Source organism: Propithecus coquereli, unplaced genomic scaffold, assembly GCF_000956105.1.
Source record: "Propithecus coquereli isolate 6110/MARCELLA unplaced genomic scaffold, Pcoq_1.0 Scaffold1, whole genome shotgun sequence".
NCBI classification, from domain to species: domain Eukaryota; kingdom Metazoa; phylum Chordata; class Mammalia; order Primates; family Indriidae; genus Propithecus; species Propithecus coquereli.
In genome coordinates, this window is record NW_012133857.1 from 7,589,786 (window position 1) to 7,603,712 (window position 13,927).

General features: G+C 53.1%; 1 protein-coding gene across 1 annotated transcript in view; it reads right to left on the bottom strand.

Annotated features, from left to right (window-relative positions):
- The window catches only part of LIMD1 (LIM domains containing 1), a 75,387-nt gene extending 61,963 nt beyond the window's left edge, over positions 1–13,424 (bottom strand). The window contains exon 1 of the mRNA XM_012639111.1: positions 11,366–13,424. Within this exon, the coding sequence (XP_012494565.1) occupies positions 11,366–12,761 (1,396 nt within the window). The 5' untranslated portion in view covers positions 12,762–13,424. The remainder of the gene's footprint in view (positions 1–11,365) is intronic.
- Positions 13,425–13,927: the final 503 nt, after the last annotated feature.

Consider the following 13,927-nt stretch of genomic DNA (forward strand, 5'->3'; position numbering starts at 1 on the left):
TGCTTGAGCCCAGGAGTTTGAGGTTGTTGTGAGCTAGGCTGACGCCATGGCACTCTAGCCAGGGCAACAGAGTGAAACTCTGTCTCAAAAAAAAAAAAAAAATCTCATGAACAAAGCCAGGCATGGTGGCTCACGCCTGTAATCCTAGTACTTTGGGAGGCTGAGACAGGAGGATTGCCAGAGGGCCAGAGTTGGAGACCAGCCTGAGCAAGGGCAAGACCCCATCTCTACAAAAAATAGAAAACTCAGGTGGGCGTGGTGGTGCACACCTATAGTCCCAACTACTCCAGAGGCTGAGGCAGGAGGATCACTAGAGCCCAAGAGTTTAAGATTTCAGTGAGCTATCTGATGATGCCACTGCACTCTAACCTGGGCAACAGAGACTCTGTCTCAAAAAATAAATAAAATAAAATAACCTCATAAACACATCTCAGACTCTCCCCCCCAACCTGAGCTGATTGGTTTGGAGAATTGCATCTTCATCACAGAAAACGGGGCAAGCAGATAAAGCCTTTTTCAAAACTATGCAAGAAAGCACCTCCCCGGCCACAGGCAAGGCTGGAGGCTGAGTTTCTAGACCTGGACACCTTGGGGTACAGATCACATTCCAGAGCTCTCCATGGGCTGAGGCAGCAGCTACCCTCTGTGCAACCTGGCCTGAGACTGCACCTTCCTTGACTTCCTCACCCTTGTCCGTCTTCCCCACTCCCTTACCCATCTACTCTGAGAGGACACCCTTCAAAAATCACTTGCATATGAATTTTTGTCCCAGTATATGTTTCTAGGAAGCCAACCTAAACACGTAGTTTCACAAATCTGGCCCAAGCTCAGTTATGAGACTTTGGAGGTGGCCAGAGTGTAGCGAAAAAAAGTGATGTCCAGGAAGGTCTATAGCCCTGGATCTGCCACTCACCCCCCAGGCCTGCCAACTCTGCTATGGAACCCATGGAAAGCCCCTTCAGTGCTCTGAGGAACAAGTGCCTCCAGTGTGTGATGGTAACAGCTGAAAGGACACTCCAAAGAACTACAGAAATCCAAGGGGCAGCTCCTAGGGCTCCAGGAAGAGGAACCCCGTCTTTCTCAGCCAGTAGGCCCCCAATAAACACGCACGGAGCCAACCTGGAAGGGCACCCAGACATGCTGTATGACTTCACTTGTTTCTAAGCAAACGTCACCACACACATGTTTTTCACACCCTCCCCACCCCAGGCTTCTCCACTCACTGGCTTCTTTGTAAGCAAAAGGGGGAAAGTTTCCAAGTTTAACCAATGCACATGCCTGGGCCTCCCCCTCACCACAGTGTCTGAAGCAGGTTCTGCCTCGAACCACCATCCCCTCAGAGGTAAGAGTCTTCTCCCAGCCAACAGCACTGAATCCAAAACTGGCTCTGAGGCTCGCAGCAAGAGAAAGGAAACAGAATTATAATAAGCACGGGACATCCAGTCCTCATAAAATGGGGAAACTGAAGGCAGAAAAGTTTCTTGCACAGCCAGAAAGTGGCACAATCAGGCCTGCAATGCAATCCCTGCTGCCCACGTTTAATGGAAAGATAACTCTGTCAGCAAATGCCCTGGAGCCCAGCCACAGCCAGCAGCTGGGCTGCCCCCAGATCCATCTCTTTCTAAATTTACTAACTGCATCAGGAAGCAATGCAAACTGAGGCGGGGGAGGGGGACAAGGGAACATTTCAGCAGATGCAAGACCTCAGGGCGAGCCCTGACCATCACGTGCCCAAACTCGGCCACAACTTGGTTCCACCCTGCTGAAAGGAAATCCATAAACTCAGCTAACAAGGAGGCACAGGAGAACAGGGAAGCTGCCGTTATTGTTGGAAGGGGCTTCAGGCAACAAAACACAAAAGCTCCTACTGACTTATCATGTGAAATGACCCTCACATGCTGCCCAGCCCAAGGCCTGTGTCGTAAGAGAGGCACCTTGTCTGCTACATCCTCTAAGTATCTCGGTCATTACATCTCCCAGGACAGGCTGCAGGGCAGACTCATGCTAAACTCAAATTCCCTCCTCTCTTGCTGCATCAGGGCAGACTTCCAGAACTTTCTATATGTTATAAAAACATGTTTTGGGGGAGGGAGGTAGAGGCCCTGACATGCTCCGAACCAGCTTCTAGTAACCAGGAGTAACCCGTCCCCGCTCTCTTGGGACACAGAGACAGTCACACGACAAGAAAGATGAGGAAGGAACTTGGCCAAATCTAAACTCATGGCTCCCAAAACTTAAAAATAACCTGGCTGTGGATCCTAAGTACTCCCTATTAAATGTTCAAGCAAAAAGTCTCCTGCCTTCCAACGTGACCCTGAGATCCTGTGTCCAGCTGGTTTCCCTGTGAAGGGAAAAGTGAAAAACAAAAACTGGAGTAGATACAAATATTCTCTGGCAAGCACTGCCCTGTCACTGACACACCTTGGAAATTCTGGTGACCTGTTTTGTTTTAGGGTAAGGTTTCTGTCCAGTTTGCCAGATAAGACTCTAAGGACGGTTCCATCCAATGTTTGGTTCCAGCATCTCTGCACACAGCCTGGGGTTGCCACTGACCCTCAGAACAAGGCATCCTTGTTGCCCCCAAGGGAAGTGTGGGCTGGCACACCCGTATCCGCACCTGAAGCACATGGGGGTGTCACACAAGCACCCCCGAGAGCACGGCCCACTCACCCTAACCCACACTCTTCAGAGGAACACGAGAAATCAGGGCCTGGCCACGGAGCAGCCCTTGTGCCTCTGAGCCTCTGTGGCTGTCCCTGCCCTGCAGGGAGGAGCTCGTGTGGGCACAGGCTCCCAGACAGAAGAGAAACCCGGACACAGTCCCAGGTTGCAAGAGTGGGACCCAGCTCCTCTAGCCAGCTGCATGCCCCTCTGCCCTCTTCCTTCTTTGTCACTCCTGTCATAGGCCTAGCTCCACCAGAGAAGGAGGAACCCTCAGCCCTGATCTGCTCATGGCCACAGTGCCCTCTGAGGCTCCCATGGTCAGAAAGCCATTGCACTTCCAGAAGCTAAGAGGCAGCACTCAGCAGCCAGGCTCAGCAAAGCTACTTCATAAACGTACCAGGCAGGTAACTTCCGTGCCCCTGTTTCCCCATCTGTAAAGTGGGGACAATATATTAGGGTCGTTGGGAGGATTAAACATGTTAACACAGCCAAGATGCTTAGAAAAGTGCCTGACACAGAGAAACTGCTAGACTTTAGCAAAACTATCTCAGGGCCATAACTCCAGCTAAAAACTTCTTCTTCCCCCTTCACAGCCTAATTGAAATGTGGAGCACTGGGACAGAGAAGGGAAAGACCAGCCCAGATGGTGCGGGGCCCAGGCCACTGTCCTGTGTCATATGACCAGGCCTGAGACCCAGCAAGACCTGGGGCACCCAGAGCACCACAGGAGCCCTCAGAGAGGCCTGGGACATGCCAGCACAGGCAAAGATGGCGGGCACACAAACCAGTGCTCCCAGCCGTCCTCCGCACTAAAGACACCAAGTTTAATTGGAATGAGAGCCTCAGGATGCCTTTAGGGTTTGTGATCATCGTACTACAGAGGATCACCATGTTTGGTTGTTTCTTAAAGGACAGCTTTAGTCTTTCCTAATCTCACTTTATTTAGACACATTCTTCATGCAAATTGGCCTCTAACTCAGTAAATGATTCTACATTTGGCCAGAGATTCAAGAACCACAGTACATGACATATTCTGCATCACCAATGGGCTCCGTTACTACTTTATACTGGAAACTTTCTGCAGAAAATCTTAACACTAATTATTCTAAGGGTGGCAGGCACATGAGGGATTCATGTTTCTTCTTTTAATTGTATGTATTTTCCAGAATACCTAAAGTAGAAATGATTACCATTTGTAATAGAAAATGCAACCATAACTAAAACCAAAAATTATGTTTTAATTCTGTAGAGGTCTGGAAAGGGGCTGGGACGCTAGGCCACTTGGCCCCTGCCTTTTCAGGCTCTCTGCCGCTGCCGACAATGCTACTGCCCAGGCCCTGTTACGTGGCTGGCAGAAATCCAGGCATCTCATGATAGCCAATGCCACAGTCTCAGAACTTCGGGCTGGGAAGGGCCCTGAGAGGCCGTCTTGGCTCAGCAGAGCTGGGGGGCTTGCCCAATATCGTGCCTTAAGCAGCTGGGAGGATCAGGCCCAGAACACCTGGTTTTTTGGCTCCCAAATGCATGCCTTTCTTTCACACTTCTGTCTCCTCCGTGGAAGCCATAAATCACCAGATGTAAAGAAACATAACTTTCTAAAAAACCTCTGGCAAGAATGGCCATGTCTTACTAACGATCAGGTTCATGCTCTGGATTGTTAATGGAAAGAGCAGGAAGAATGTATGGAAAAAATAAGACATTCTTTCCTGGTTGCAAAGGAACAAAGTAGACACATACCATCCAGAGGAGGGAGGAGAGAAGGCACGACGGGACAGGCACACACCGTGGGAAACCCACGTCAGGACGCGCCAGGGCTACGGCTCCCGGCAGACCCGCCCGCCCGGCACCGTGCTGGCCAGAAGGACGTCCACTGGGAATGGAAAGGGACGCGACAGGCTCAGGGACCAGCAAGGAGGCTGGCATGGCGGGAGCAGAGGGAGCAAGGTGGGGCATGGAGGGGCAAGCCAGAGCTCAAGAAGTGCGACTCCACCGCAAGTTCGAGGACCCGAGTCAACCCCCTGCTGTCCTTCCTCAGAGCACCCAGCCCAGTGCTGAGGGCACAGAGGGGACCTGACATGCACACCTTGCTGGCCTGGTGGCTGAGGGAAAAGAGGAGCCTCTCTGAATGAGGTTTGGAGCTTACCATCTCCCCCTGGAAATCTCTGAAGATAAATGCTGTTGAGACAGCTGGCAGGTAGGGACAGGGCTACGGTACAGGATGAAGTCACATCCCTTCAGAGAACACAGAGGACCAAAGTGGTGCTGGAGCCTTGACCTCCGACCACACAGGAGCCACCACCACCACAGGGCGAGCTCAGCAGCCCGGGAAGGCATGCAGCAGAGCTGGCCCTGAGCAGATGGCACCAACCCCTTGCTGTCCCCAGCCCACACTTTGCTTGAGTCACCTATACAATCTCCACTCATCCTCAGACATGTCATGATGGGTGTTTGCGTTTTTCAATGATTTTTTTTGTTTTTTGTTTTTGGGAGACAGGGGCTCACTCTGCTGTCTGGGCTAGAGTGCAATGGCACGATCTATAGGCCACGCCCAGCTGATTATTTTATGTTTTGTAGAGATAAGGTCTTACTATGTTGCCCAGGCTGGTCTCAAACTGCTGGCCTCAAGCAATCCTCCTGCCTCAGCCTCCCAAAGTGCTGGGATTACAGGCGTGAGCCACCATGCCTGGCCACATTTTTCAGGATTTTAAAAGTCACTTCAAATCACATGCTTGCCCAAAAACTCATTTGTGCTATTAGAAGTCAGACTGTGGTGGTCCTTGGATGGTGGTGGAGACTGAAAGGGGTCCAAGGGGGTTTCCTGGGTGATGGTCATGGTCTGTCTTGATCCGGGTGCTGGTCACTTTGTGAACGTCTGCGATATGTGTACATTATATATCAAAAAGAAGTTGAAAATATATGCCTTCCTGAGGGGAATATATGCCTTTTGAGGGGAAGACTGCCTGGTCCATTTAAAAAAATGCACACAGACTGCCCAATTTCTAAAGCACCAGGCATCTGCACATCCCAGGGTATGCACCAGTAGGGCCGGGCAGGCAGACTAGGAGTCTCAGATGTCATTTTCAAAAGTTACCTAGAGGATTAGAAGTTTACTTCCATGTCAAGGGAAGCCTGGATTCGGTAGGTCCAAATTACGGTACCGTATCTCCAAAAGGTATTTTGGTGGAAGTTCCCAGGTAATTACACTCAGTCATGCCAGTTACTCAGAGCCAGATGGCTGTGAGCTTCTTCCACTTCTACTTCAGGACAGGTTTGAGTTAAATGAAATGCCTGATGGAGGGGTGGCTAGCTGGGGCCTCTGGGGACACAGACCCTCTCCTGCAATTCTGGAGGGGCTGCTCGATGACAGGATTGGCCCATGTTGTTTACTTTTATATGAAAAATGCTCAATTTTTCAATGTAGGCTGGAATTAAGCCCATATTTCAAGCATCTATTGCTAATGAAGTCAGATAAGAAGTACTTAAAGGTCACTGTGACAAGGAGCAGCTCTGCATGTGGGAAACTGGCAGATGGAAGGAACAGACAGGACAACTTCGACATGTTCCTTGCTGGGACTGCTCATTTAACCCCGTGCACTGACTGTAAAATGAAATCAGGTGAGACAGGCGCCCTGGCCCTGGGGCGAGCGGCCAGGCCAGGCCGTTCCTAGGAGGAGTCACACCTGTTTTCAGGCTCCCAGGCTAAGGTGGATCTGCCACTGCAATTTTCTAGGTCAGAATACCAAAGACAGGAAAACTAAAGATAAAGCCAGCCTCTTCTCCCTCAATGTGGGTGGGGCGTGGGCCCATCCATCCACTTGTTGGGTAAAGGAAACCCTAGAACCTACTTATTCTTGCCTTCCCACCCCTCTGGTGTCTAACGGAGTCTGGCAGAGCCTTCTCCCCGGCCGTGCCTGGGTGGAGAGTGAACCCAGAGGTGCGAACGGAAGGCATCCATCCACTCAGACCTGAGAGACCACCCAGTCCCACCATGCCAGCGGCAGTCAGAGTAGAAGGAAAGGCCCGACTGGGGTGGAAGCACCACCACTCATCCCTGTGCAGCCTCCAGCAAGTCACTTAACCTCTCTGGCCTCCGTTTCTCAACTGTAAACAGAGAATAACTGGCTGTAAAGGTTCAATGCCAACAATGCCCAAAGAGCACTTAATCCAGTGCCTGGCACATCACAGGCACTCAATACACGGCAGCTATTGTCAGAACCAACACAGCCCCCAGGTCACACACTCCTACCTGCCCAGAGAAGGGGGGCTGCAGCGGACGCTGCGAAGGCTGCCCAGATCTCCCTTCGTGGAAGGAGCGGGGGCCCAGCTGCTGGGGTCCAGCCAGCAGGCAGCCTCCCCTCTCAGGACTGCCCCTGGTGCACACAGCCACCTCCCCCAGGGCAGTCACACCCCACGGCTGATCCACGGGGATGTGAAGGCTGGGCCACGTCTGCCCAACTCCGACGACTCTGAGGGCTCGTCCAGCTCCCTGTAGGGTCAGTCCCGCAAGGCAGCTCAGCTCCTCTGCCCACTCCTGCTTCCTTCTCCTCCCTCCACACGTGGGGACCCCAAGAGCACCCTTTAATAAGCCCTCTGCACACTCAAGTCTGTCTCAGAGTCAGCTTCCCTGGAAACCGAGCCCACGACAGGTGATTTATTTGTGTCCTTTTTCCTTAGAAAGGGAGGAGAGGACCAGCATGAGGAAGACAGCAAAAGCCACACTGCACTGGGTGGTGTCTTCTAAGACCAACACCTAGGAAGGCTGGAAACCCAGCAACATTCTCCAAGCAGCACCAATGTGTATCCCTAACTCTCTTCTGGACACAGGAGGCCTGTGGGAGGCGGGCCCAGCAGAGGAGGTAAAGAAACCTTGCCTTTGCAGGACCACATCTCACCGACCCCACAGAGACAGCCAGAAAGTGCCAGTGGAGTCCTCAGTACAGACCCCGAGGGGTCTCAAAGGTGGTAAAAGGGATTCACAAGCCCTTCCCACAATGTCAAATACCCAAAGGGACACCTTTAGTTTGGCAGAACGGGGCCCAGGCTAACCAATCCAAACATCTACTTTGCTTTGCTTTCGACTAGAATTACACCAACTCTGACTCTCACTGGCAAGTGCACTGTACCACTAAATATTCTTCCATTTGGAAGTAAAACGCAACCCTTATTTAACAAATACAGTGTGTTGGGTGGACAGAATCTTTTGAGTAATACCAGACATAGGGAGAGGAAAAGCCCCTCAACTGGTGCAGCCACCTCGGGCTCCAGATGAGGGAGATGTGGCCTGGAGGGGCACAGGTCTGTTCAAGGTCCCGTGGCAGGGCAGGATGCTCAGAGGGAGAGACATCCTCTGCCACATGGCCGGTCACAGAAGAGCAGATGGAAGCTCTGCCACCAAAGCAGGCATGGGGCAGACTTTCTCGTACACAGCTGGCAGCTCGGTCCTTGACACAAGCTCCGCAGAGCAACTAGGCAACAGCTGAAGGCCACAGAGCCCCCAGCGCCGCAATCCCTCTCTTGGGAGTTGATCCTGCAGCTACGTCTGCGCCTTGCACATAGATGCATCCTAAAGGCCCACCAGTGAGGGCTGCTTAAGTGACCCAGACACATTCACACAGCAGCCACGTGGAGCCAACTCAATGCATACTGATGTAGAGTGACAACCAGGACACGCTGTTCAGGGGGACAGCATGCCACCACTGGGGCTAGCAGAGACACACACACATGTGCTCATTACACCCACGACGGTGGACTACAAACAGGCCTGGGAAGGAGACTCAGTATTCACCAGGAGTGCTTGTGTATCTTTTAAAATCTCTACATGCAAATGTGATGCTTAGTCAAAAAATAAATAAAAGACATGATTCCATTTAAATGAAATATCCAGAATAGGTAAATCCATACAGACAATGCACGTTAGCTGTTGCCAGGAGCTGGGAGCCAGGGGGAACTAGGGAGAGCTGCTTAATGAGTATGGGGTTTTCTTCTGGGGTGATGAAAATGTTTTGAATTAGATAGACATGGTGGTTGCACCACATTATGAATGTATCAAATGCCACTGAATTTTCCACTTTAAAAAGGTTCATTTTATGTTATGTGAATTTCACCTCCATTTTTTTTCAAAACACATAAAAATAAATTAATAAAATGTGTTTCCAAATCTCTGCTTGGGAGACAGTTGGCAATGCTGGTTAGAAGCAGAAGCCCTGAGGCTTAACTGTCAGGCTCAAGCCCCAGCAACACCCAGTACCTACCACCTGTGACACCTCAGTATGTAACTGAATCTCTGAGTTTCAGTTTCCTCATTGGTAAAATGGGCACCATGGCAGACCTGCTTCCCAGGGTGCTGTGATCAGTAAATTAAATATCAACACCAAGCATCTAGCATGGCGCCCAGCACAGACCAGGCCCCCAGGGCCTCCATGCTTTCTGTCTGCCCTTTCCCTGGAAAAACACTCTCTCCAGTCCTTCGCCTCCTCCAACCCTTTGCTCAAATGCATCTTCTTGGTGGGACCTTCCCTGATCATCTGATTTAAAACTGGAAATCTCCCTGCCACTCCCAGCCTCATGGCTCCATCCCCCTCCTGTACCTCATTTCTCTCCCTAGTACATGCTTATTTACTTTGTTCATTTCCTGCCTCCTTCTACTACATAGTCTGCTCCAGGAGGCAGGTTTCTGTCTGTCCTGTTCACTATGTATCCCCAAGGCCTAAAACAGAGCATGACCCAAGATAGATGCTCAATAAATACGCTGAATAGAGGAATAGTGTTAGTTAATATCACTGCTCTGATTTAGAGCATAAACTTGCATCCCTGAATAAATAAAACTACTGTTTTGTTATTCAATGAGGTTGAAACTAAAAACTAAACAAAAGTTTAAATTAAAAGACTCACAGTATTTCCAGCTAACTATTACTCTTAAGGGTAGGAATTTGTAAAGGAGAAGGGACAGTTTACAGTAAGACAGTGCTATGTGCTTTAAAAAATAAACCAATAAACAGTAACCCTGACCTCTGCCTGCCAGGTGTTGGGTGAGAGCTGGCTCCCAGGAGGTTCTCACAAGAAGCATAAATACAATGCTACCATGGGTTACATACGTCCAGCGGCTGGGTACCTTGGACCCCTGTCCCTCCAAGGCCCTCGGGACACTAGTTCATTCAGAAGAACAAGAGTAGACACAGCAGTTAGCCAGCCATCTGCCCCTCCCAGGACCGTCCCTGCCCCTGCACTCCTCCCCTCCGTACAGCCACTACCCCAGCAGGACTCAGACTACGGGAAATCATGATCCCAATTATCCAAGGTTAAAAAATGAAAAAGAAAAAATAACCCTTAGACTCTTATAAGAATAGGCTGTCTTTCTAGTTAGCTCTCCTATGAGACAGCTAAATCATTACTCAACAAAAGGATATAGCAACCTTCTTGCCACCTCCAAACCCTGTGTGTGCGGAGAAAAAAGTTGAAGCCCAGAGTCTCCAAGAGTTTGTCATTTTAAAGAAGAGAATAAAACAAAACACGAGTTTGAGTAAAATTAGCAAGGAGCATCTTCCATCCTATTTTGAGCCACAGCTGTGGGTGCAACCTGGCTGCTGGCTGGTCCCCAGGCTTGGCTGGGTTAGGAGGCACCGGTCCAGCAGGGCGCAAACCTCCCCACGTGTCAGGATCAATGCTTGTAGGTCCTGACTCAAGAGTTTCTGATTCAGTAGGTCTGGGTGGGGCCCCAAAATTTCCATTTCTGATCAGTCCCCAGGGAAAGGGATGCTGCTGGTCCACACACTACACTTAAGAACCACTGCTCTCGGCTGGGCGCGTTAGCTCATGCCTGTAATCCTAGCACTCTGAGAGGCCGAGGCGGGAGGATCCCTCAAGGTCAGGAGTTCGAGACCAGCCTGAGCAAGAGCGAGACCCCAGCTCTACTATAAACAGAAAGAAATTAGCTGGACAACTAAAAATAGAAAAAATTAGCCAGGCATGGTGGCGCATTCCTGTAGTCCCAGCTATCCGGGAGGTTGAGGCAGGAGGATCACTTGAGCCCAGGAGTTTGAGGTTGCCTTGAGCTAGGCTGACGCCACGGCACTCTAGCCCAGGCAAGAGAGTGAGATTCTGTCTCAGAAAAAAAAAAAAGAAAAATAAAAAAAAGAATCACTGCTCTGGAACACTCTCCCATGGTAGTGCACACAAGTACCTGTCTCAACTGCACACAAGTACCTACAGACATACACACAGACACACACACACACACACACACACACACACACAGGACAGTTGAGAGCCCCCGCTCCAACTACTGGTCCTTCCAATAGCCAGCCAACCAACTATGCTCGGGGGTATCTGGTCCTGAGAAAGCTGCTCTCATTCAAGACTTGCGTGAACCTATCACTGTAAGAGGCTCTAAAGTCACACCTCAAACCCTTGAAATCCAAAGCCACAGCATTTCCGTTTTCTGAGAGCAGTCATGAGCAATCCCACCCTGCTGCTTCACCCTGCACACATGGGTAACCCCCAGCTGCAAGATCCGCTTTCTGCCCAAGGATGCTTTCAAGTTTCTGAATCAGAAGAAGTATCCAAAAGAGGAAGCAACAACAACAAAAAAAAGGCAGGCCACTCAAAAAGAGCTACAACTACAACATCCCTGGTGGGGAGCATGTCCCCAAGCTCAGGGACCCCATCACCCCACCATGGGCATCTCCACCAGACCCTCACTCACCAAAGTAATCAGCCTTCGGGTGAGCATCCATCTCTCGCTCCAGGCGTTGGGTGAGGGCTTCTAGTTTCAATTCGGCAGCTGAGGGTCTGAGCTCAGTACCTGGAACAAGGGTCTGGCAGGGCAGCCTCACCCTGGGGGAGCTGGGGCTCTCCAGGAGCACAGGTCCCAGGCTACCATCAGGGGACCAGCCTGGGGGACCGTCTTTACAAGATAACTCAGGTGGGGTGGACACCACTGGATGGACAAGGCTGGTGGGGCCAAGCTTGGGACCAGTGCCAAGGTCTGTACAGCCAGGCTTAGGACCCAGCCCGGGGGCTGCACTCAGCTGTGAACTATCCATGCTGGCTGGCGAGGATGATGGGGCAGAACTGGAAAGGTAAGACTTGGGCCCATCCTGGAACCATGGTTGAGGGTCCACAATGGGTTTGGACATCACACCTGAAATCTCAATGCCCAGCTCCGAATTTGTTCTTGGAAGAGCTCCTTGACTGCGGCAGCTCAGGGCCGGGGGTGCTGAAAGAGAAGGGGTCCTGGGCTGAGCAGGTCCCAGGGCTGGGGCCCCATTCTCCAAGCCTGGAGAAGGAAGGCCAGGGCTCACCCGCTGAGAGGAGGCAGTGGACCAAAGACCTCCTGTCTTCTCACTGCTGCGGCCACCAATACCACTATCCTGACCACTGAGGCCACCCTCAAAAGACCTGCTGGAGCTCAAGGAGAGCTGTGGCTGGTATAGATGATGGTCCCTGCAGGATTTGGGCAGTGGTGGGTCACTCCGTGGAGGGCCAGACCACCCACTCCCTACACCCAGGCTGATGCTGGGGGATACTCCCGATTTGTCGCCCCACTTTGGGCTTGGCAAGGAGAGGTTGTCGTAATAATCTCCATGAGTGAGGCAGGAAGGATCCTCGCAGAGGCCTGGCTGGTGGAAAGCAGACATCTCAGGACTCGCTGGGCTCTCCCTGGAACCACAGTCCTGGATGGGGTGCCTTGGGCCATGGACATATGGCCTGGGCCTATGCTCCTGGGGTGGGTATGAGGGCTGCCCAGTGCTGATGGTGGTGGCTGCCCCAGGTGCAGCAAGAGGGGGCTTGGCAGCACCATCCATGGTCAGCTTGCTGCCCACAGCTGCTTCCCGGTGGGCCTGTGGGCCTAGGCGGCCCCCACAGTTGACAGGGCCTCTGCTCCCCCTGGGCAGGGTCTCCTCCTGCAGGAGCTGTTGCTGCTGCTGGAGGTGAATTTTGGCCATCTTGGTGGCGAACACCCTCCGTGTTTCCTCAAACTCAGGGTTGTTGCCTGCGCCCTTGTCCACTCGAAAGAGCCCATCCTTGGAGGCCTCATACATATTCAGGTCCTCGATGAATTTACTGGCCTCCAGGCCCAGGTCGTCATATTTATCCATGTCGCCGACAGGTGTCCGGGCCTAGCCCAGGTGCTGAGTGAGCGTGTGGGGGCCGGTAGGGGGGAGACGCTGGCGAAGGGTGGGGGCTCAAGTCCAGCCGTGGACAGGTAAGGACTTCCACCTGCCCAGTGTGAGGGTCATGACCCCAGGACCTGGAGTCCAGCAGAAGTTGAGGCCTCAGGGCCAGCTGGACCAAGTCTGCTTCCAACTCCCTTTCCCTGGGGGGCGTCCTCGTGGGGCTGCTGGCGGCGTTTTGCTGTCCCCGGCCTGCTCCTCGGAGTTCTTTTCTACTTTTCAAATCATAAAAGGAAAAAGAAAAAAAAAATCACATCTTCCTTAAGCAAGCAAACTCATAAATCCACAAAGCAGCAGCCACTGGACTGGGGCGGGGGCGAAGCTGAACGGGCCAGGAGAGTTCAGAGGCAGCTGGCCGGACGTGGCCCGAGTAAAGGCGCTGCGCCCGGAGCCGCAGGCACGTCCCGGGCGCTCGGTCCTCCCGCTGCTTCCTCCAGCGCGCCCCCAAAGCTGTGATCCTGGCCGGCGTGGACGGGAGCGCGGTCCGGGGCGCAAGGGTGGCCGGGCCGCAGCAGGAAGTTCACCGCAGCTAGGGCAAGCGGCCCATTGTCCGATGGCGGCGGCTGCTCTGCGCGCGCGGGCCGGAGGCGGCGGGACGCGGAAGTGAGTGCGCCGGGAGCAGCCCCTAAGGCTCGCTCGCCGGCCCGGCACGTCCCGGGCCCGCGGGAGGCGGAGGAGGAGGCGGCGAGGGGCGGGGGCGCCGCCGAGGGGCGGGGACTGCGCGGGCGGGCGCCCTGGGGCAGGCCTGAACCCGGCAGCGTGGCCGAGCCTCCCGGGCCGGGCCGGGCTGGGGAACCCCGAGGGGTGCCCTGCAGGTCCGCCCCGCGCTCTAGCACTGAGATTGCGCCGGAGTTCGCCGCCGACCCGGCTGCCTCGCTGTGAGTCCCGGACGGGACAGGGTCCTCTGACCTCCCCTCGCGTCCCGGGCGCTGTGCCCGGCCCCGCCCCTGGCAGCGCTGGGCGGGGGCCTCGGCGCGGAGACTACCGGGCGGCCTGGGTAGCCTGCATGGGCCCGAGACAGGCCGCTGGGAATTTGTGAGGAGTTTCGGCGGCGCCCGCTCCACGCCATTGGTGCCTCAGTTTCTCAGGTG